Below are 25,941 nucleotides of genomic sequence, written 5' to 3'. Positions count from 1 at the left end.
AACCAAAAAAAAACCGACAGTTTTGAAAAACCACCAATATTTTTAACTTTTTGCTATAATAAATACCCCCCCCCCCAAAAAAAAAATTTCTTTGTCAGTTTAGGCCAAACTATATAAACATTTCTTTTTACTAGTAATGGTGATCAGCGATTTTTTTTTTTTTTTTTTTTTTTTTTTTTTTTTAAGCACGACTGCGACATTGTGGTGGACAGATCAGACACTTGACACTTTTTTGGGACCATTTGCATTTATACAGCGATCAGTGCTCTAAAAATGCACTGGCAGGGAAGGGGTTAACACTAGGGGTCAATCATTGGGTTAAATGTGTTCCCTGAAAGAAGTTTCTGACTTGTGGGGGGGATTGGACTGACTAGAGGAGGAGAGAGAACCCTGTTCCTGATCACTGGGAACAACAGATCTCTCTCTCCTCCCCTGTTAGAACGGGGATCTGTCTGATTACATTGACAGATCCCCATTCTGGCTCTCTGGGGAGTGATCGTGGGTGGCCAGTGGATATTTTGCGTCCACCGGCCACATGCATTGGCTCTGGCGTCGTGCAATGGGTGCCCTTGAAGGTGTGCATGCCTCCCACTGCTCTTAAAGCGGCCGACGTACACCAATGGTGGTTTGCGCAGCCGTACCAACCTGCAGCCGTATAACAGCAACAGCTGGTCGGCAACAGGTTAAATATGCTTTAAAGCACCACTAAAGCAACATGGGGTATAATATTTTAGGCAAAGCAAACACAAGATGTGAACAGAGCTGTAAGCTATGCATTTTATTTAGTGACAGGATCTTTGACTGGTGTTCAGATAGCTTTAAAGTGGTTGTAAACTCTCCCCCACAACTTTGTCCCATGTGAATCAGCATAAAAACCCTAATGAACACTGCTTGTAGATAGCTCCTTACTTGCTTAGTATTGTATTGTAATCTTTTTTGTTCTTTAGATTGACGTCACTGAGCATGCCCATATCTCCCATGATTTACAGCACACTCTATGTGCTTGTCTATGTATTATCAGGACTTCCTATGGCACAACACTGAAATCCCACAAGACTGTGGGACTGTGACATGTGACATCACATTGAGTGGAAAAAAGGCATCAGACAGCATTACTGCAGTCTTATCAGCTGAAGCTGATAAGACTGACATAGGCAAACACTAGATAATCAGCACATAAAAAAAACAAGTCAGCTATGTGCAGGGAAGCAGGGTTGCCATAGAAATGTTGGATTGAGAAGGAGGCTTGGTTAACAGTACAGGAAGTGCTCAATGTAAGGGCAGAAATACACTCTACTGTGGACTCAGAAAACAGTACTTAAAATGGCGCTGCCTTACCCCTGGAAACAAGTTTTTTAAAATTTCTTTAAACGGTAAGTAATTTGCGATTTGGGCTGGATTACAGTGGCTATATTTTGATAATTACTTATTATAATGGACTAAATGAAAAGAAGCATCAGTGTGGGAGAGTTTACTTTCTCTAACAAAGTCTGTCTGAAGCCATGCTTTGAAGTAAGTGCTAACTGACACTGTCGTAGCTAGTAGCAGTTATCCTATCTGAGGGTGGCAACTATGCTTCTCCTCCATAAAGACAGTATGGTGAGTGAGCGTAGTCATCCTAGGACAGGGGTGCCCAACCTTTTGAAGAGTGAGGGCCACTAAAGCGACTTGGTAATCAATGAGCAGCCAACGGCCACAATGAGCAGAGTGGGTAGATAACAGGTTTGTGTCCACTCTGCATATGCAGAGCGGACACGGATACAGCCTGCTCTACTGTATGGGTCCTTCAATCCCACCTGCCCAGACGGAAGAGGACAGATCCCTTCTGTTTTTTTTTTAATCAGATTGGAGGTAGGCAGGTGTAAACTAGGGGTGCACCGAATGGGTTTTTTGATGCCGAAACCTATACCGAAAATGTAAAATACACTAGGCCAAAAAACGGACAGGTGGACCCGATCGGACCAATCGCGTGAAAGGGGCCTAATGCTGCTCTCACACTGATGCATTGTGGTTTCCCTGCACCGTGCACCTGTGGCTTTCCTGTGTGTTAGCCCTTTGCCATAGACTTCTATTATATCCTGCAGGTGTGGTGCACTTTCAGAAAGCACACCAAACCCACAGGTAATAACAGAAGTCTATGGCTCAGTGCAGCTAACCTGCAGGTGTACTATGATGCACCTGCGGATCAGTTTGAAAGCAGCCCAGTAAGCACTGCAGAGCAGATATTCCCATAAATATATATACACTGTGATTTTAGTAATAAACGGACCTTTAATAACCTTCTTCCATTGAGGTATTGCTGGCTGTTGCTGTCCCAGGCGGAGTGCAGTTGGTATCACTCTGCCTGTGACAGGAGCCGGCACTATACAGGAACCAGCGGTTTATGTGGCCCTGCTCCACAACAACTTGTTTCCTTTGCCACCAGTGTCCTGTCGAATAATGCCTCCCGTGGAAAAATGCATCCGAGGCGCTGTGCATGCGCAGTACATGACATCAAGGCAGCTGATATCCCGACACAGTTTACACTGGGCATGCAGGTTCGACTGGAGGCAAGCCATGGAAAGAGAATCAAAATATCAGATTCCAACTTCCTCTCTGCGCATGCACGCCATGTAATAGGTGGAATACTTTTTCTATTGGGTGGATTGTAAGTGTGTAGGGTGTGAAAACAATTGTTATTGGGCGGATTGTGGGGTGATTTTGCAGCGCAAATTTGTGGACAAGGATCGAGGTTGTATTTGGTGTTCAGGACGGTAGAAGTTGCATATTGTCGTTTTGTCATTTATACAACACGGTAAGGGAGCACTCCCCTGGGGACACTGGTGAAAGGAGGGACTTCGCTGGGGACACTGATGTAAGGAGGGACTCCGCTGGGGACACTGATGTAAGGCTGGACTCCGCTGGGGACACTGATGTAAGGCGGGACTCTGCTTGCGACACTGATGTAATGAGGAACTCTGCTGGGGACACTGATGTAAGGAGGGACTCTGCTGGGGACACTGATGTAAAGAGAGACTCCGCTGGGGACACTGATGTAAGGAGAGACTCCGCTGGGGACACTGATGTAAGGAGGGACTCCGGTGGGGACACTGATGTAAGTAGGGACTCCGCCGGGGACACTGATTTAAGTAGGGACTCCGCCGGGGACACTGATGTAAGGAGGGACTCCGTTGGGGACACTGATGTAAGGAGGTACTCGGCTGTTCTCCCTTACAGCGCTGTATAAATGTACTCACACCCTACACACCCTAAATCCACCCAATAGAAAAAGTATTCCACCTATGACATTGAGAGAATGCACAGAGAGCGAGGCAGAATCTGACATCCGACGAACTGCGCATGCCCAGTGTAAACATTATGCCAGCTGATCGGGATATCTGCTGACGCAACGTGACGTACTGCGCAGTGCGTCAGATGCATTTTTCAATGGGGGCATTATTCGTCAGGACCCCAGCTTCATTCACAACAATTGTGCTCTGGGATGGTGGGTTGGCATCCCGTGATCTGAGCTTGCCAACCCGCCATCCCAAAGCAGGAGGTTGCTGGTCACAGAGGGCGCAACGGGCCACTGGTGGGGCACCCCTGTCCTAGGACAAGAAGTATGTTACTGAAAGAATCGCCAGGAAAAAGTCACCCAAGGCTGGTAGTTTTTTGTTGATGGATTTGCATACATTTTAATTCATGTTTTATAATGTTTTAGTGCAAACAGTGGTTTTAGTTGAGTTTGGGATACTTGAGGAATGAAAGTATATAACAATGGCAGAATCACAAAGCCACATTCTATGGTGCCGAATTGGACTTAAAGAGGAAGTAAACCCTGATGGGTTTACTTCCTCTTTCATTCCCTGCAAAGGTAAAGCATAATGGACTACTATACTATGCACTTACCTGACACAGGAGCCTGCGAAGTCACCGCTGTCCCCTGTAGTCCGGCGCATCCATCTTCTCAGTGGGTCTCGCTGCTCCGCCGCTGTCATTCGGCGAAGCCGCGATGACGTCACTCCCGCACATGCGTACGGGTGCCGCCACTCGCGGCATATCGCCGTTGACCACGGCACGCTCAGTGCGCCTGCGCGCCGCTGTCTACGGCACATGCGCCGTAGACAGCGGTGCCTGTCTTTCGCCAATTATCTCCTAAACCGTGTAGGTTTAGGAGATATTTCTTGGACCTACAGGTAAGCCGTAATCTAGGGTAGTGGGTTTGCAACCACTTTAACAGAAGTGAGGGAGAGGTATTAGAACACCTGTCAGGTTTTATTGTTGTCTGGGCCCCATTAAGGAGATTGACCCTCCATATTTGTCTTCATGACCATTATCTCTAAAAGTGAAAGTGAAGGAAAATGTTACATTTTGAGTGATCACCAGCACAGGAATAGAGGTAAATCTTTGAATATGGACACTAATTGTGGTGGTTACCGGGATTTCCCTTACTATTGAGGGATTTCCACTCAATTCCTGTTGTGGCTATGGTACAAGAAGTAAAGGAAATCCCTCCAAGGGGAAACAGTTAGCAAAAACTGACAGGGATGATAACCCTCCCTTACACTATCCAAAATGAAAAAAAAAATTGTCTTCAGTTCTACTTTAACCACTTGACCACTGGGCACTTAAACCCCTTAATAACCAGACCAATTTTCAGCTTTCGGTGCTCTCACATTTTGAATGACAATTACTGTACCCATATGAAATTTTTGTCTTTTTTTTCACACGAATAGAACTTTCGTATGGTGGTATTTAATCACCGCTGGGTTTTTTATATTTTGTGCTATAAAAGAAAAAAGACTGAAAATTCTGTAAAAAAAAAAAAAATGAATTTTCTTCGTTTCTGTTATAAAATTTAGCAGATTAGTAATTTTTTCTTCATACATTTTGACCAAAATTTATACTGCCACTTATCTTTGGTAAAAATAAGTACAAATTGGTGGATATTATTTGGTCTGTGTGAAAGTCCACAAGCTATAGTGCCAATATCTGATTTTTTTTTTCATTTTTTTTCACAAAATTGTCATATTTCTCACACACAGCATATGCATACCACAAATTACACCCCAAAACACATTCTGCTATTACTCCCGAGTACAGCGATACCACATGTGTGAGACTTTTACACAGCCTGGCCACATACAGAGGCCCAGCATGCAGGGAGCACCATCAGGCGTCCTGGAGCACCCGGGCAATTCTGACATTTCTCTCCTACATGTAAAAATCATCATTTATTTGATAGAAAATGACATAGAATCCCAAAACATTATATATATATATATATATATATATATATATATATATATATATATATATATATATATATATTTAGCAAAGACCCTAGAGAATACAATGGCAGTCGTTGCAACTTTTTATCTCGCACTGTATTTGTGCAGCAATTTTTTTAACGTGTTTTTTTGGGGAAAAAAAAACTGTTTTGTGCTTTAAAAAAAAAAAAACAGTAAAGTTAGCCTAATGTTTTTGCATAATGTGAAAGATTAAGTTACGCTGAGTAAATAGATACCTAACATGTCACTCTTCAAAATTGCACACGCTCGTGGAATGGCACCAAACGTTGCTACTTAAAAATCCCCATAGGCGACGATTTACATTTTTTTTTTACTGGTTACATGTTTTGAGTTACAGAGGAGGTCTAGGGCCAAAATTATTTTTCTCGCTCTAGCGTTCACAGCGATACCTCACATGTGTGGTTTGAACACCATATTCATATGTGGGCGGGACTTACGCATGTGTTTGCTTTTTGTTCATTTTACTTTATTTATTTTAGTTTAACACTTTTTTTCCTCAAAAATAATTTTTTTGATCACTTTTATTCCTATTACAAGAAATGTAAACATCCCTTGTAATAGGAATATAGCATGACAGGTCCTCTTTACAGTGAGATATGGGGTCAATAAGACCCCACATCTCACCTCTAGACTGGGAAGACTGAAATAAAAAAATTTAAAAAATAGATTCTGGCTTCGATCATATTGGCGAGTCGGTAGAAGCACCGGAGGGCGGTGGGGGGGGGGACGTCCCCTCTCGCCTCCCGTAAGAATGATCAAGTAGCGGAACAGCCGCTATGATTGTTCTTATGGTGTAGGGAATTGCCGGCTGAAAAATCTGATATCTGAATGATGCCTGTAGCTACACCGATCATTCAGATATCCCTGCACAAAGTCAAGGATGTTCTATGACGGCCGGCGGGCGGGAAGTGGTTAAAATGCATTTTTCTTTTTTAACACAAAGTTGTCAATTTATACAATATTTCTAACACATAGCATGTACATACCAAAAATGACACCCCAAAATAGATTCTCCTACTCCTCCTGAGTACGGCGATACCACATGTGTGAGACTTCCACAGCCTGGCCACATACAGAGGCCGAGTACAGACGAGAATGGCTGAGCATGGCTGGGTATGGCTGAGTATGGCTGGGTATTGTAGGGTATCACCGAGTATGGCTGGGTATTGTTGCGTATGGCTGGGTATTGCAGGGCATCACCGAGTATGGCTGGGTATTGTAGATTATTGCTGGGTATTGCAGACTATTGGCAGGGCATTGCAGAGTATTGGCAGGGAATTGCGAGGTTAATTGTCGGTGAGCAGCGCTGTGGGCACTACAGATCCAGCCCACAGCGCTGCTGTCACCGATCTCTCCCCTCCACTGTACCGATCGGTACAGAGAGGGGAGGGAGGAACCGGTGTCATGTCATGACGCCGGTTTGTTTACAAGTGATCGCTCCGTCATTTGACAGATCGATCATGTGGTAAACGGCCGCGATGAGCGTCATAGTGCGTCCTCCCAGAGTTAAGCAACCGCCCTGTAGCCGTCATTCGGCTATGGGGCGGTTGTTAAGTGGTTAATGAATGGTATTGTAAAATATTTGTTGAATGTTCTCCATTGATTTAAAATTAAAAATACCACATATGGCCACTAGATGGCACTAAGTAGCGTTCTTAACCACTTAAGGACCAGCCGCAGTCATTTTACGTCGGTACTTGGACTCTAAATAGCGTTCTTATGGCAGCAGCTAGCTGCCATAACCCCCACCCCCGTATTTTTTAAAACGGCGGGCGACTGGCTTTCAGATAAAAGTGGTCTCTGCGGCGGATTCGCTGAGAGATCACTTTTATCAGTGGTCCCCGTCACTTACCGGAGCCATCGGTATAGGCGTAGATGATCGCATCTGCTCTCCTGTCAGGCTGGATGGCCCCCACTCGGCTCCATAGCATTGGATGGCGGAAGGGGATTTTTTTATTTTTATTGCATTTTAGTGTAAATATGAGATTTTGACCCCAGATCTAACATTTAAGAGGTCCTGTCATGCTTTTTTTTCTATTAAAATGGATGTTTACATTCCTTGTAATAGTAAGAAAAGGGACTCCAAAGTTATTTTTTAAAAGGACAGTGTAAGAATAAAAAGTAAAATAAATAAGAAAAAAAATCAAGTGCCCCGTCCCACCGAGCTCAAGCACAGAAGTGAAGGCATATGTAAGTTGCACCTGCATATGAAAACGGTGTTCGAACCACACATGTGAGGTATCGCCGCGATCGTTAGAGCAAGAACAATAATTATAGCCCTAGACCTCTTCTGTAACTCAAGAATGACAAGCTGTAAAAACTTTTAAACATCACCTGTGCAGATTTTTAAGGGTAAAAGTTTGTCGCCATTCCACAAACGGGTGCAATTTTGAAGTGTGACATGTTGAGTAAAAAAATTATGAAAAACATTTGAACAGCTCAAGAAATAACCTAATAACTTTTTTTTTTTGCCCCACTTTCACTAGGTGAATTGCTATTAACATATTTTATAAATACACCCCTATGTGTTCCCCTTTTGTAAGCACTGAAGCTGATTTGCTAAAGGAAGGTTGTTCCCAGATTTCCAAAAGCCACTTTAGGAATAGACTGCAGCACTTATTTTCTAATGCCATTCCATAACATTCATCAAGTGCTTAAAATCATCAGATAGAAAATGTATTAAATTTATAGCAATTCATATGACATTATCAGTGCAGGCTAGGAAATGAGCAAGCTCTTGTGTTACTTGTCTAGAATGGCAAGTTAACCCTTCCCCAGGGAAATCAGTTTTCCTAAAATAAAATCACATAAATGCTTATTTACAAAAGTCCTCCTTTGTATAGTACTTTGTTCATAAAAACAATTGGTTATTGAAGTCATTGTTCAATCCTATTGGATACACAGTTTGAAACAAAAGTATTTATGATGCTTATTGTTCTAATTTCAAAACCCTGTTGCCACCTCTCCTGGGGATAAGCAAGACCCCTTTTGCATTGGAGCGTTTTGCAGGCGCTATAGCGTTAAAAATAGCGCCTGCAAACCTCCCCAAAACAGCTGCTCCATGCACTCCAGTGTGAAAGCCCGAGGGAGCGGTGCGCTGGCAGGGCATCAGAAAAAGTCCTGCCAGAAGCTTCTTTGGAGCGTTGAAGGAGCGGTGAACTCACCATTGCTCCCCCATTGAACTCAATGGGGCAGTAATGCAATACGCCGGCAAAACGCGGCTCTGGCCGCCCCACTAGTGGCCGAATAGCGCCGCTTTACCGCTGATGCCTGGGGCGGCTCGGTGTGAAAGGGGTATAAATGTTCTAGGATTAATGTAGGATTAATAGACACAAAATCATGAATTATTTCTCATTTTCTTCCAAAGCCACTTTTTGCACACGTTAACAAATTATTTTTGGGCTCGAAAATTAGTTAAAGCCCCCAAATAGTATAAATGTTTTGAAAGCCCTGGAGAATAAAATTATAGTTCCATTTTTTATCATTCAATATTAGGACAATGGTTTATCAAGGACAGATGTTCAGCAAAAAAATACAGTAAAGTTAATTTTAGTAAACACAAATGTTACCCATGTGAATGTACAGGCAGATTTTAAAATGTGACAGTGGCTACACAGCATAGGAACCCCCATCTGGTATCATGGATGAAGGAGGCTTCTGCATGGTAACATTACTTTTTTTTTTTGCCCTGATTCACACTAGTGCTATTTCAGAAGTGACTTGGGTAGATGCAGATTTAGATGCATAAAAAAATTGAAGTTGTAAATGGAGTTTTTTTTATAATTACCGTATTTATTGGCGTATAACACGCACATTCATTTTAAGAGGGAAGTTTCAGGAAAAAAAACTTACATTTTAAATAAGGAACTTTGAAGCAAAATAAGGATCATTGCCATCAATGCCCATCTGCAGCCTCGCAAGTGCCATTAATGCAGCAGCTTCACCATTGCCATCAATGCAGCAGCCTCACCATTGCCTTCAATGCAGCAGCCTCACCATTGCTTTCAATCCAGCAGCCTCACCATTGCCTTCAATGCAGCAGCCTCACTATTGCCATCAGTGCAGCCTGATGATGCTCATCTGCAGCCTAGAGGGGGACAGAGAGGGGGGCGGGAAGAGCGCCAACAGATTATATACAGTGAGACTCTCCTATGATAGACAGAACAGTGGTCCAATGGTGGCCCAGGAGACAGAACGTCCTATTACAGGGGCCGCCAAGTAAACAGGAGATTTTCACTGTATGTAATCTGATGGTGCTCATCCCGCCCCCCTCCCTGTCCCCTCCGAGGCAGCTAAAATTTAAGTATTGGCGTATAACATGCACACAGTATTTGCACCCGATTTTCAGAGTGAAAAGGTACGTATTATACGTCAATAAATACAGTAGGTAAGTTGGAATCCTCTAAATATCACAGTAAACATCTGGAAGTCTAAAATGTAGTAAGTCTTACAGATCAATTCTTATTTATTTATTACAGGTACTTGTATAGCACCGTCAATTTACGCAGCGCTTTACATATATATTGTACATTCAGTCCCTACCCTCAGGGAGCTTACAATCTAAGGCCCCTAACTCACATTCATACATACAGTCAAGTCCATAAATATTGGGACATCGACACAATTCTAATCTTTTTGGCTCTATACACCACCACAATGGATTTGAAATGAAACAAACTGCTTTAATTGTAGACTTTCAGCTTTAATTTGAGGATATTTACATCCAAATCAGATGAACAGTGTAGGAATTACAACAGTTTGTGTATGTGCCTCCCGCTTTTTAATGGACCAAAAGTAATGGGACAATTGGCTGCTCAGCTGTTCCATGGCCAGGTGTGTGTTATTCCCTCATTATCTCATTTACAAGGAGCAGATTAAATGTCCAGAGTTAATTTCAAGTGTGCTATTTGCATTTGGAATCTGTTGCTGTCAACTCTCAATGTGAGATCCAGAGAGCTGTCACTATCAGTGAAGCAAGCCATCATAAGGCTGAAAAAAACAAAACAAACCCATCAGAGAGATAGCAAAAACATTAGGTGTGGCCAAATCAACTGTTTGGAAAATCCTTAACCGATTGCCAGGCCAGGCGACGCGGCTCTCGTTCTGGGAGGGCATCATATGATGGCCCCGCATTTAAACAGGGAATGCACGCGATCGTGCGCACGCATCCCTGTTCCTTCGGTGGCGAGCGGTGTCTTTTTTAAACGCAACTTTTTGGGAAAAGGGACACTTTCATGAATTAAAAAAAAACAAACAGTAAAGTTAGCCCAATGTTTTTGTATAATGTGAAAGATGATGTTACGCCGAGTAAATGGATACCAAACATGTCACGCTTTATAATTGCACACACTCGTGGAATGACGACAAACTACGGTACCTAAAAATCTCCATAGGCGACGCTTTAAATTTTTTTTTTATGGTTACCAGGTTAGAGTCACAGAGGAGGTCTAGTGCTAGAATTATTGCTCTCGCTCTGACGATCACGGCAATACCTCACATGTGTGATTTGAACACTGTTTACATATGCGGGCGCGACTTCCGTATGCGTTTTCTTTGCTGCACGACCTCGCAGTGACGGGGGCACTTTAAAAAAAATATATTTTTCTTATTTATTTATTTTAAAATTAATAAATTGTTTAAAAAAAATATATATTTTTTGATCACTTTTATTGCTGTCACAAGGAATGTAAACATCCCTTGTGACAGTAATAGGTGGTGACAGGTCCTCTTATTGGAGGGATCGGGGGTCTAAAAGACCCCAAATCCCTCCTTTGCACTTCAAAGTATCCAGATCGCCATTTTTGGCAATTCTGAATACTATATATTTTTTTTAAAACCTGTGCCATTGACAGCCGAGTAAACGGGAAGTGATGTCATGACGTCGCGTCTGTGTTTACAATTAGGAGACTAGAATGAAGCCACTTACGGCTTCATTCCAGTCTGTCCCTAGCCGCCAGAAGCGGCGGTTTGTTGATTGGGGCTCCCGATGGAACGGGAGCCCCAGTAAGGGTCGGCAGGAGGGGGGCATCCCCAGTATAACAGCCGAGCGGCTTTTAGCCACATCGGTTATCACTGGAAAGACGATCGCCGGCTCTAAAAAACAGTATGGGGATGATGCCTGCAGCTGCGGGCATCATCCCGGTATAACCCCCGAAAGCAGAGTACGCACATCTGCGTATGCTCAGCGACAAGGGGTTATACATCATTATTTTTACGTTAGTGTTGGAGTGCACTTTTAAATGGTTGCAGCTGTTCATTTTCATTCAATTGTCATATTGTTAGCAGGATTTTATCACTAGTTTATCACTATTCACATGGTTTGAATGATCCACCATGAAGGATAACTGTTCAGGTTATCCACATCTTTTGGCTTGTTCTAATTATTCCTGAGAGATTTTCCAATACTCCAGTTCCACCAATTCTGTAGAATAATCCCTCATTAGTTTAGGTTTCATTTTCCTTTTTTCTTACTGTGACTTTTTCGCCATCATTTATAATTCTCCAAACTAGTAAATTGGTGTAGTTTTTTTTTCCACTATGAATGGATAATAGTTGGAACATTCTGGAACTTTAACATTATCTCTTGCAGTGGGGTGGACTAGATAGAATATCTGCCTCTAAATCATTGATTTGGCAAATCATGGTTGAACATCCAGTACTCTGGCACTTTGCTGAAAAGGGTCCTCAAGTCAGTTGAGGTTCCACGTACTGGAGCATGCATCTATCACTAGGTGAGATGAAGACAGGGTTTTGAAATGAAAATGATAGGCCTTGTGCAAATCCCTGGAACTGTCAGAGAATCATAAAAGCTGTGGTTTATATTCACTTACAAAGTTAGGGAAAAAAAGGAGAAGTACAGACATTCACAAAGCACAGCAGTGTACACCCATTATTTACTGTACATTGCGTGGGTTGTGACCCAGCCCCCATTGCCCTGGGAATACAAGGGTTAACTTGCAGCTCTGGACAAGTTATGCAAGTGTTCGCTAATTTCATGGGCTGGAAAAATCATGCGATATGAATTGCTATGTATTTAATGAATTTTGTATCTGATGGCTTTGAGCACTTGATGAATGCGTTGAGATGTGGGCAAAAGCTTGATTACTAAATATGAATGAATGAATAAATAAGAAGCATATAAAAGGAGAGTTGCAGTCTACTAAAATTCAATATGAAAATACAAGTCTAGGATTGCTGCATTTAAAGTGGTTGTAAAGTTTCAAGATTTTTCACCTTAATGCATTCTATGCATTAAGGTGAAAAACCTTCTGTACTGCAGCTCCCTCCACATCCCCCTTTTTCTTACCTGAGCCTAGCTGATCCAGCGATCCTCAATAGATACATTGATAACAGAGTCATTGGCTCCCACTGCTGTCAATCAAATCCAGTGACGGGACCGGGGGGTGGGTCGAATCAATGGACACGGCAGCAGGACTCTGGAGCAAGCCCGCATGGGTGCCCCCCTGGGAAAAAGGCTTTCCCTGGGGGCACCTGATAAAAAGGATGGGCCTGAAGCACTGGCGGAGCACCCCAGAAGAGGATCGGGGCTGCTCTGTGCAAAGAGCAGGTAAGTATAGGCATGTTGTTTTTATTTATAAACAAACCCTGTTACTATGTATTGAAAATCCAAACAAAAATGAAAATGTACAAAATTTTCCATCTGCTACAGTTTCAGGTTAAAGTATTTAATGCTGTTTCTCAGGCAGGAACACTTATGAAATAAGTTAAGTAACCATATACGGCTTTCAAATCGGGAACAAATTAAGCAATTAAAGCAAATTAAGGATACATAACCATCACAAATCCTAATACTAAACAAAATATGTCCACTCCCCCACACCAAAGATAGAGGACATCTGAAGAATCACCTATTATTAAAACGAATATACAAAACAGTTAGAAAAATATAAATACAATATACTGTATTTGCCGGCGTATAAGGCGACTGGGCGTATAAGACGACCCCCTATTTTTCAAGTGAAAACATAGGTTTTGGGCAATACTCCGGGTATAAGACTACCCCCCTTCTGAGGCAACACCATTTAAAAAAAACATTAGAACCATTAACACAAAGCAAGAATGCCAACTACTCATCCGCCATGCTGTGATATGTCATAAAGTAAATCAAACAATAATAACACAAATAGAGATCTATTGAATGCCACAACTCTGGAAAGTAGAATTTTTCACTAACCGCACCTATACCACTTTTGGGTTACATTCTATGGGAATTGTCCACCAAAATGCATTTACTAAACCCCCTGTCATATGTCCCAGATTTACCTGTCCCTCTTGGGTGCCTGGGACCTCAAAGGCAAACAGCAGGATGTATAGTAGTAGGAGATCAGTGAATGGATTTACCCAGGGAAGTATGGTGAGCAGTGTATTTTAATGAATACAACGCCTGCTTGGATTGGCAGAGGATGTAGCATCATCAGCCCTTGCCTCTCTCTCAAAGCCAATCCGAGCAGGCTACTCTATGTAGCCCGCTCGGATTGACAGAGGTTGGTACGCCAATCCAAGCAGGCTCTGTATTCATTAATAGAATACATCGCTCGCCGGGATTGGCTCAACGGCGTATACTGTTTGTAGCTGAAGCCACATACAGTATTAGCAGACATTTAGGGGCTGACATCCATCGGGCAGCATTGTATACCCGGCGCATAAGACCACCCCTGATTTTTGGGCATTTTTTTTAAGTGTAAAAGGTAGTCTTATACGCCAGAAAATACAGTATATATATATATATATATATATATATATATATATATATATATATATATATATATATATATATATATATATATATATATAAAATAAAATGACTTTGAACCAAGAACCTTATAATTACCCTTTAATAATGTTTTTTTTTTTTTTTCTTTTAGGCACCACTTTGATGTTCAACATAGAGGTGAGCCTTTATGGTTGTGAAGATTATCATTATTGCTCAAAGATACTGATGGTGATACAATATTATGTATTCAGTGGCCTGAATCATGTGCCAGTTTCTTATATATATATATATATGTGTGTGTGTGTGTGTATCTGAGGATTTATTGGTGATACTTTATGGACCGGAATTTATAGGTCTTCCCACTTTCCATGAAAACTAGAAAAGTTATTTTTCTGCTTGCTGGATTCTTCGTGTATGTAATAGAAAGCTCATCAAGAAGAATGGTCTATATTAAGGGGGCCTATGGCACAAATATAGTTCTTGCCCCTGCAGTCTACATGAATAGTAATAAACAAGTTCAGCCCAACAAGTACACCTGATTAGCCACAATTTTACACTTGTGTAATCTTTTAACCATTCAGTTCAATTTTACTAATTATTTTTCCTGCATTGGGCAATTACTTTACCTTAAAAACAGCAAAAAGAAACTTGGATTCTAAGAAAGGTCCCGTTGTGTGTAGTTGCATAAGACATTTGTCACCGACCCTGTCCTCAGAGCCCACCAACCGGCCAGATTTGCAAGATAACTAAAATACATCACAGGTGATATAATTTGCTGCTCAGTGATTGCAGTATTCTACTCTGCATCTCCCCAAGGTAATACTTTGGCCTGTTAGTGGGTCCTGAGGACCACTGGCATAAGACATTGTACATAGGCATAGGCCTTCGATCCTTCATAAGTGCAGGCAATGTTTATCTAATATCTAAGGATATTTTCAAGCAAGCTACACTCATCTGTGTTAGCAGTTGTAATAAATCTTTGGCAGTCATCATATAATTATAGTATATAGTTTTGGCTAAGTATTCAACCCCCCATCCCCAATAGTTTTTTCTACATTTATGGTATTTTTACCTTGAGTTAAAATAGATTTAATATGGCATATTATGTCATAGATTACATATTATCAAATTGGAAAATGTCTACAATCTTTCCAAATTAGTTACAAATAAAAAACTGAAAAGACTTGATGCCCCCTTCTTTGCTGTGAGAACCCTGAATACGTTTAAGACCCCTTTCACACTGAGCCACCACCTGCCTCAGTGGTAAAGCGGCAATATTTTTAGCACCGCTTTACCGTAATTTTAGTGGCCAAAAAGGGCTTAAATCCGCCCGCAAAACACCGCCGGAGCGGCGGTATGGCAGCGCTGCCCCATTGATTTCAATGGGGAGCAGCGGTGAAGGAGCGGTGAGTTCACCGCTCCAAAGAAGCTGCTGGCAGGACTTTTTCTGACGCCCTGCCAGTGTATTGCTCCAGTGTGAAAGCTCTTGGGCTTTCACAATGGAGTGAATGGAGCAGCTGTTTTAGAGTGTTTTGCAGGCGCTATTTTTAACGCTATAGCGCCTGCAAAATTCTCCAGTATGAAAGAGTTCTAAGTGCAATTAATGCCTGCAGAATAATGTAACATGTTAAATTTGGTCCACATACTGTATTTGCATGTGATCTCAGAATGAATATACCAGTTTCTTAAAGTGGATGTAAATCCACCGCTCACCCTGTATTAAATAATGGCACACTATTCATCTATATATACAGTACATACAAGCCTCCTGCATGGCATCCTACCTTCCAATAGATAAGAGGATTGCTCAGAGCTGGATTAACTCTTCGTGCCAAAACTGGGCACAGATGACTTGACATCCTCTACTGTACCAGATAGAAATCTTCATTAAAACATTTTTTTTTCAGGTTTACATCCACTTTAACCACTTGCCGCCCACCATATAGCAAAATGATTTAAAAATCCTGACTGGGCGTCATATGAAAACATTGTTGCGGGGTGGCAGTCTGACATCCCGCAACTATGATCTCGGTAAAGTCTCTGACAGAGACTCTTTTACCACGTGATCAGCTGTGTCCAATCACGGCTGATCACAGTGTAAATAGGAAGAGCCGTTGATTGGCTTTTCCTCACTCACGTCTGTCAGATGCGAGTAGAGGAGAGCCGATCGGCTGCTCCTCTGACAGGGGGGTCTGTGCTGATTGATTATCAGCACAGCCCCCCCGAGGATGCCCACACTGGACCACCAGGGATGCCACCAGACCACCAGGGATGCCCAGCACCAGGTATGCCACCCTAGACCATCAGGGATGCCAGTTAGTGCCCACAATGGATTCCAATCAGTGCCCACAATGGGCATCACTGATTGGCATGCATTATTGTTTGGCACTGAATGGCATCCATTAGTACAATACAGTACAATGCCGCCTATCAGTGCCCATCCATGCCACCTATCAGTGCCCATCCATGCCCATCTGTGCCGCCTATCCATGCCCATCCTTGCTGCCTATCCATGCCCATCCATGCCGCCTATCCATGCCAATCCGTGCCACCTACCAGTGCCAGTTTGTGCCACCTATCAGTGCCCATCCGTGTCGCCCATCAGTGCCGCCTATCAGTGCCACATATCAGTGCCCATCAATGCCACCTCATCAGTGCCACCTCATCGGTGCCCATCAGTGCCGCCTTATCAGTGCCCGTCAGTGCAGCCCCATCAGTGAAGGAGAAACTTATTTACAAAGTTTTAAAACTGAAACAAAAAAACATTTTTTTTCAGAATTTTCGGTCTTCTTTTATTTGTTTAGCAAAAAATTAAAAACCATAGAGGTGATCAAATACCACCAAAAGAAAGCTCTATTTGTGGGAACAAAATAATAAAAATTTAGTTTGGTAAATGTAGCATGACCGCGCAATTGCCATTCAAAGTGCAACAACGCTGAAAGCTGAAAATTGGTCTGGGCAGAAAGGTGTTTAAGTGCCTGGTATTGAAGTGGTTAAGGGCCCCTTAGTCTAACAGAATGAAGACCAATACGCTTAAAAAACAGTCTGCAATACAGTTTTGGCAAAGCACAAATCGGAGATGGGTTATAAAAATTATATACAGTATGGATCATGATCAGGTGAAAACTGAGCATTCACTGGTGATGTAGGTGCTCCTTATCTAGATCCCCTTTTCTAAGACCCAGTGTATTATGAACCTCTAGGTAATACATTTTAACATGTAGACTCTGTTGTGCTTTTCCCACATGTGCTCACCATGTTTTTCTTTTTACATAATGTGATGTAGTAGGTCTTGCTTGCATATAAAAACTATCAGGAAAACTTTCCAGTTAAATAAACCTCACTGAACTTCAGTTGAAGAAAGATATGATCTTAAAGCAGAACTTCACCCAAAAACAGAAATTCCACTTTTCTTTGACCTAGAACTGTTTTTCCAGTTTTTGTAGCTGCTGAATTTAAATTTTTGGAAACCTAACTAGAGCACCTCTTTAATTTACCATCTTTGGGGTTGAGAAATTCCTTAACTGACAGTAATTAGGTACATACAGTTGTGCTCATAAGTTTACATACCCTGGCAGAATTTATGATTTATTGGCCATTTTTCAGAGAATATGAATGATGACACAAAAACACGGTTAGTGTTTGGCTGAAGCCATTTGTTATCAATCAACTCTGTTTTCTCCTTTTAAATCATAATGGCAACAGAAACTACCCAAATGACCCTGATCAAAAGTTTACATACCCCAGTTCTTAATACTGTGTATTACCCCCTTTAACATCAATGACAGCTTGAAGTCTTTTGTGGTAATTTTGGATGAGGCTCTTTATCTTCTCAGATAGTAAAGCTGCTCATTCCTCTTGGCAAAAAGCCTCCAGTTTCTGTAAATTCTTGGGCTGTCTTGCATGAATTGCACATTTGAGATCTCCCCAGAGTGGCTCAATGATATTGAGATCAGAAGACTGAGATGGCCACTCTAGAACCTTCACTTTATTCCACTGTAGCCAATGACAGGTTGACTTGGCCTTGTGTTTTGGATCATTGTCATGTTGGAATTTCCAAGTATGTCCCATGCACAGCTTTCTGGCTGACGAATGCAGATATTCCTCCAGTATTTTTTTGTAACATACTGCAATCATCTTGCCTTCAATTTTGACCGTCAATTCCTGTGCCTTTGTAGCTCACATATCCCCAAAACATCAGCGATCCACCTCCATGTTTCACAGTAGGAATGGTGCACCTTTCATCATAAGCCTTGCTGACTCCTCTCCAAATAAAGCGTTTATAGTTGTGGCCAAAAAGCTCATTTTTGGTTTTATCACTCCAAATGACTTTGTGCCAGAAGGTTTGAGGCTTGTCTCTGTGCTGTTTGGTGTGTTGTAAACGGGATACTTTGTGGCATTTGCATAGTAATGGCTTTCTTTTGGAGACTCGACCATGCAAGTCATCTTTCTTTAAGTGCCTCCTTATTATGCATCTTGAAAGAGCCACATCACGTGTTTTCAGAGAGTCCTGTATTTCAGCTGAAGTTATTTGTGGGTTTTTCTTTGCATCCCGAATAATTTTCCTGGCAGTTGTGGCTGAAATTGTAGTTTGTTTACCTGACCGTGGTTTGGTTTCAACAGAACCCCTCGTTTTACACTTCTTGATTACAGTTTTTTAACATTGCTGATTGACATTCTCAATTCCTTGGATATATTTTTATATCCCTTTCCTCTTTTATACAGTTCAACTACCATTTTCAAACCCCTTTTGTGTCAACTTGTGTGCATGATATCGGGGTATTTGAACGTTTGATCAGGGTCATTTGGCTAGTTTCTGTTGATTTAAAGAGTAAACACAATTGATTGATAATAAATGGCTTCAGCCAAACACTAACCATGAGTGAAAGAAAAGTTTTTGTGTTATCATTCATATTCTCTGAAAAATGCCCAAGGAATCATACATTCTGCCAGGGTATGTAAACTTATGAGCACAACTGTACTTTACAATGATCACGATGAGGGGGATCCTTGGGATGTTGCAGCACCCATTATTTAAATGTTTGATTCTCTCATTTTTTTAAATAATATGCAATGCTTGGATTTTAAAGTAGCCCAGATTATAACCACTTGAGCTCTCACGCCGATATACTCCTTATGGACCAGAGAAAATGTCTGCTATTGACAATAACCTCATCATTACTTAAGATAATAAAGTAATAACTACAGTTATTGGGGTCAAACAAGGCTTTCTTTTGGCTATATTGCCTTACAATAATTTGTCTTCTGTGCAATCCAGTTAGTTGTTTTAAAACAAGTAGTGTTACTGTAGATGGAAAGGGGTGTTGTTTTCTACAAATTAGGCTGTCAGTAAATTGAACCAATATTTATGAATACAATCTCCAATTCATTTGAGATTTCCTCATTGTCAGTACTTTGTGCACCGTTGAATAAAAACATTTCTGAGGATTCTTGTGGATCCAATGGTAAAACTGCTTCTTGTTCTTGGGAGAATGTAAATACACCCATGCAATATGAAAGCCTTGAGAATCTCTGAGGAAATGCCTACATATCATTTTTTTTTTCGGTGTTTCATCTGTGCTGAAATAGGTTAAATTATGAATGGGGTTTAATTCTACTTTAAACCGCATAATCCCTTTACTGTGATCTACTGTTTTAAATACAATACTAACTGCAGGAAAGTGACCAAGAGACCAGTGGTGACAATAATCTGCAGGAGGCAAAGACATCCACAGCTGAGATGGAATAACCTGTTGGGACACCTGCACCCTGCATGTGTCACAATAGCTGGTCTAAAAAAAAAAGAAAAAAAAAGGAAGAAAGTATTTGCTTAAAAAATACATATATGTTAAATCACATTAGCCAGAGGGCAGGTGGGAAACTTGGCTAACATATAGAAAAAAGTGCTTTTCATTATCAGGGACTTGCAAACTGGTCAGGGTGGAAGACAGGATAAATTAAGCTAAGTATAGGCCAGTTCTATAAGAAACCTTTTTTCAATCTGCAAAACATCGAACAATTAGAGGAGAGGGTTACCTTTCAACGTGACGGTGACAATCAAAGAGACCGACATCAACCCAGTTGAGAAACTGTGTCAAAACCTGAAAATTGCTGTTCACCAATGGTCTTAGTATTACAAGGCTAGAGCAGTTTTTCCAAGGAAAAGTGGCAATGATAATGATTAAAAATTGCAGGATCAAATCTTTAGAGATTTTTCCCTACAGCGTTTGTTACCCCCAACATTTCATATTCCTGATATGTGCCTGCTGCACCATGTATTTGTATGAAAAGGTATCCTGTTCTCTTTCTATTGCTTCCTTTGTGTAAAGTCCCTGGTGTTCTTGCCAGTAGCTCTGCTTTCCTATTAAAAGCTGACCACACTAAGCAGGAGTGCACACCGTGGTCAGTTCTCTAGCTGCGCTGAAATCTCAGTGTACTCTCCTCCAATGATCAGACTTGTCCTGACACGCCCCTGCTGCACACCCATTCACTGGAGAGCTCTGTGTGCTGCTGCTTTTCCTCCAGCAATTTTGCAGCTGAGAATAGAGGGGATATGATAATTTATAAAAAAGAGAAAAAAGGTATTTATAATATTTTTTATATCCTATACACAATTGTTTTACCTTTCATTTCTTTCTTACACTGAATGGGTTGTTTTACAAGGTGAAGGTTTATATACACTTTAAAGATCAGCAGCTGTAAATGCAGTTAACCACTTGCCGACCGCCGCACGACGATGTACGTCGACAGAATGGCACGGGCAGGCATATGGGCGTACATGTACGTCCCTGCCTTCCCGCGGGTGGGGGGCCCGGTCGGGCCCCCCCCCCCCGGTACCAGCGGCGGTCGGTTTTCGTTCAGAAGCGATCCGGGATGAGGGGGCGGCCATTCATTCATGGCCACCCCCTCTCGATCGCTCCTGACGAATGGAAGTGAGGCGTGACATCACTTCCTCTCCTGTAATGTAAACACAGGAGAGGAAGTGATGTAATCTCTCCTCCGTGTCGGTATTTTTCTTTCCGGCACCGAGGAGAGAGGATCGGTGAGTTGCACCAACACGACACTTCACAGTAGAACATGCCAGGCACACTCACACCCCCCCTTCACCCCCCGATCACCCCCCCAATCACCCCTGCCCCCCCAGTCACAGTGACACCAATAGCATTTTTTTATTTTATTTATTATTTATTTTTTTTTGCATTGGTGTCATTTGTGACTGTAATAACTGTTAGGGCAGTTAGGGTTAGCCCCCTTTAGCTCTAGGGTACCCCCCTAACCCCCCCAATAAAGGTTTAACCCCGTGATCACCCCCCGTCGCCAGTGTCACTAAGGCTGGGTTCACATTGCAGCGGTTTATGAGAACGGATGTGATTCGCACCGCACTGCAGTGCAAATCACATCCGATCTCTGTGCGATTCAAGTTCAGCCATACAGATAGTATGGCTGAATTCGCGCCGCACCCGCCGCAAATTCGCACGGGACCCTTTTTTTGGTCCGCAGCAGAATCGGATCGCATGGGTGTTCACACCCATGCGATCCGAGTTTGCAGATCGCACTGCGATATGCGAACTGATCTGGGGGTGTCATTAACATTTCACTGACACTCCCAGCAGTTCGCATACGGCAGTGTGAACTGCCGCCGGGAGGCATGCGATGCGGGAACCCGCCGCGGATTCGTGGCGTTCCCGCATCGCTCCAGTGTGAACCCAGCCTAATAAGCGATCGTTTTTCTGATCGCTGTATTAGTGTCACAGGTGACGCTAGTTAGGCAGGTAGGTATTTAGGTTCGCCGCAGCTTTTTATAGCGCCAGGGACCCCCATATACTACCGCATAAAGCCCCCTGATTGCCCCCTAGTTAACCCTTTCACCAGTGATCACCATATAACTGTTACAGGTGACGCTGGTTGGTTAGTTATTTTTTTATAGTTTCAGGGCACCCGCCATTTATTACCTAGTCTCACTAGTGTACCCCCAAATTTAGGGGTGTCTACTTTCCAAAATGGGGTCATTTGGGGGGGGGGTTTGTGCCATCTTGGCATTTTATGGCCTTCAAAACTGTAACGCCCTTAGAAAGCCTGAAGGCAGTGCTTGGTTTTCGGGGCCCTGTACGCGGCTAGGCTCCCAAAAAGTCCCACATATGTGGTATCCCCGTACTCAGGAGAAGCAGCAGAATTTATTTTGGGGTGTCATTTCACATATGCCCATAGCATGTGTGAGCAATATATCATTTAGTGACAACTTTGTGTAAAAAAAAAAATAATAATTTTTTTTTGTCATTATTCAATCGCTTGAGGCAAAAAAATAAAATATTCAATGGGCTCAACATGCCACTTATCAATTTCCTTAGGGGGTCTACTTTCCAAAATGGGGTCATTTGGGGGGGTTTTGTACTGCCCTGCCATTTTAGCACCTCAAGAAATGAGAGCAGTCGTAAACTAAAAGCTGCGTAAATTCCAGAAAACGTACCTTAGTTTGTAGATGTGACAACTTTTGCGCAAACCAATAAATATACAGTTATTGACTTTTTTTTTACCAAAGACATGTGGCTGAATACATTTTGGCCTAAATGTATGACTAAAATTGAGTTTATTGGATTTTTCTAATAACAAAAAGTAGAAAATATCATTTTTTTTCAAAATTTGCGGTCTTTTTACGTTTATATCGCAAAAAATAAAAATCGCAGAGGCAATCAAATACCATCAAAAGAAAGCTCTATTTGTGGGAAGAAAAGGACGCAAATTTTGTTTGGGTACAACATTGCATGACCGCGCAATTACCAGTTAAAGCAGCGCAGTGCCAAATTGTAAAAAGACCTCTGGTCATTGACCAGCAAAATGGTCCGGTCTGAAAGTGGTTAAATATGACTCAAAAATATATGTTTCACATTCAAATGTTAAGTATATTTTAAAGAAAATGGTAAACACACAGTTGGAATCCTTCAACCTCAAGTTTTAACACTACCAAATGTGGCAAAGTCCACAGTAATTGAATACTTATGCTAAGCACTGTAGTAGCCCAATGGGTTTAAAGTGGTTGTAAAGGCAGAAGGTTATTTACTGCTATTATTAATATTATTACTAATGCATTAAGATAAAAAGCCTTCTTTGTGCAGCAGCCCCCCTTATACTTACCTGAGTCCTATCTCTATCCAGCAATGACCACGAGTCCTTCGGCTGTCTAGGACTCTCCCTTTTGATTGTTTAAGACACAGCAGTGATGCCATTGGCTCCCACTGCTGTTAATCAAAATCAGTTAGCCAGTCAGGATAGAGAGGGGGCAGGGCCGAACCACAGCTCAGTGTCTGAATGGACACAGTGCTGCGGCTCAGCTCGGGTGCCCCATAGCAAGCTGCTTGCTGTGGGGGCACTCGACAGAAGGGAGGGGCAAGAAGCAGCGAAGATGGACCCGAGAAGAGGAGGATCTGGGCTGCTCTGTGAAAATTCCAAGTATATGCTTGTTTTTTTTTTTTTTTTAAATGAGACTTTACAATGACTTTAAGTGGCCTTTGCCTGATGTTCTCTCACCATAAAAATCTGCTTGGAAAATAAATGTACATTGGTGACAACTCAGTGTGTCTGTTAAAAAAAAAAAAAAAATAAATTTACATTTAAAAACTTGATTTTTAATTTTATCAGTTTTTAACATTTATATCCAAGCCTGTTTTTTTTTTTCATTTATCGATTTTGCTTAAACAGTTTGGATAGAACATAACAATGGGGGATTTTTAAGGAGCCAGAATCATAACTCAAACAGAAAAAGTAACATATCCACAATTTTATTACAATATAAACATTGTTTAAAAACAATACTTTTAAGGTATTGATCATAAAACCATCACAGAGTATCAATGCGGCTTGAATCCATGTGCAGTAACTTCAGCGCTACATGTTTCACGAAAACTTTGGCTTTCTTGGGAGACTTATGAATACTGCATAAAAGAGCTACTTTATAATATTTGTAAATTTTCCAACAATCCTATGTAAAGTTCATAGTAAAATAAGAATACACAAGAATACAAAAGCATATATATATATGGATCGCTTAGAGGGTTTTTTTTTTTTTACCAAGGGTGCTCAGGAACACTAGATAGTTGAAAAGTGAGATTCTGCATCAATAGGGTCGCCCTAGGAAAAAAAACCAGTAGCCATAGCAGGGAGAAAGCTCATATATACACCAACCTGTAGATAATCAGTATAAAAAGGGTTAATGACCCAGAACAGGCACTCAAAATTACCATATTCATAGATGAACATAGGTCCATTCCTGTTGCTACCTACCACTAAGTTAGAGATGCATAGGGAATCCCACCACTTAGATTATAGATCGCGCCCTCCAGCTAGAGATCCAAATCCATGGAGCCTTTTTGCAGGATTCATAAGTCTCCTGAGGAAGCCAAACTTTTTGCGAAAACATATAGTGCTGAAGTTACTGCCCATGCATTCAAGCCACATGGATGGTTTTATGATCAATACTGTGAAAGTGTTGTTTTTAAAAATGTTTATATTGTAATAAATTTGTGGATATTTAACTTTTTCTGTTTGAGTTATGATTCTGGCATCTTAAAAATCCACCTTTATGCTCTTTCCAAATGGATTATTCGTTAATGGGATGTAGTGCCCTTGATCCCCTGACACCTGGGAATTTCGTTATTAACAATTTTGCTTAAAGTTATTCTTTACAGTTTATAAGAAGTTTATTTTTAGTTTTTTTTACACAATAATATATAATAAAACCATATCATTGAATTCAAATTTTATATAATAAATCTTTGATTCAAATTTTTCAGGCAATTTCAACCAATGTTCAGTTACTAAAATTACCAAATAGAATATTTCAGCCTACCGTTAACAGTTCCTGTCCATACCATTAATCATTCTATGGCTTTGGTGAAAGGATGCAGTGGTCCATTTGGTTGTTGGTCCTTTTGAAAGCTTAGTAAATTCCCCTGTACATTGATAGGTATATGGGCTTAATATTGCTGGCTATAATTAGGCAATCCTGTGACACTTTGGCTTTCAGTCAGCTTTTAATCCTTATCATTAGATATTTAACAGGGACCAAGTATTTTAAATTAATGTGGAAAAATGAGCAAACCCTCCACAATGCTACTCATTCAGGCCAAATTTTTAGTCGTTTCAAACCAGGAAACATTTGTGGTTGAATGCTGGATGCTGGACAATAGGGATGGACTAAGGCGTGTTCTGGATTGTAGTCCCAATCCACCTGAACACCCCCGCCAGGAAGCCCACACTACATACCGCCAATCATAGGCAGCGAGGCATTTCCCGGTCCACAGTTACACAGACCAGGAAATGTCTCACTGCCTATGATTGGCAGTGTGCAGTGTCTGCTATGATTGCATTTCCAGGGATTGTTCTCATACCAACAAAAGTTGGCGACATATTTGTCCATAGCCACTAAACGGGCGAATGCCAGAGCCTGGAAGAAGCCCTCTGTGCTGTTTGCCATAGTGAGCGTTTTGACCTAATAATCAATGAAAAAAATGTCTAGCATCCTATATGACTTTCATTCTAAATTTTTCAAAGTATGGTCACCCTGGTGGTCTTATGCTCTCCCCACCCTACATCCAAACAGTCTTGATCTTAGTTGACTTAATTTCCCCAGCTTGCAGGACTCCTCCTCCTCCCTCTCCCTCCTCCCCCCCCTTTTTTAGTTCTTCTCATTTTTTTATTTTTTTATGCTGCTGAGATTGAGCATATGTTTGCCCTCAGTCTCAACTTTCCATAGTATGACTCTAAGGCCGCGTACACACGGGCGGACTGTTCGCCCAACCTTGTCCGCTGAACAGTGTTTGGGCGGACAGTCCGCTCGTGTGTGGGCTTTCAGCGGACAGTTTCAGCGGACAGTTTGACGGACAAAGTCTTTCGGAAATTCCGAAAAACTGTCCGCTGAAA

At 41.7% G+C, this 25,941-nt stretch overlaps 1 protein-coding gene across 1 annotated transcript in view; it reads left to right on the top strand.

Moving 5' to 3' along the window:
• The window catches only part of SKAP1 (src kinase associated phosphoprotein 1), a 647,014-nt gene that overhangs the window by 46,518 nt on the left and 574,555 nt on the right, over nt 1-25,941 (top strand). The window contains exon 3 of the mRNA XM_077459761.1: nt 14,177-14,202. Within this exon, the coding sequence (XP_077315887.1) occupies nt 14,177-14,202 (26 nt within the window). The remainder of the gene's footprint in view (nt 1-14,176; nt 14,203-25,941) is intronic.

The sequence above is a fragment of the Lithobates pipiens genome, unplaced genomic scaffold, assembly GCF_037356315.1.
Source record: "Lithobates pipiens isolate NorthernLeopardFrog02 unplaced genomic scaffold, aLitPip1_a1.2 Scaffold_28, whole genome shotgun sequence".
Taxonomy (NCBI): Eukaryota; Metazoa; Chordata; class Amphibia; order Anura; family Ranidae; genus Lithobates; species Lithobates pipiens.
Note: the sequence above shows the minus strand (reverse complement) of the source record. Positions and strands in the feature narration are given on the sequence as shown.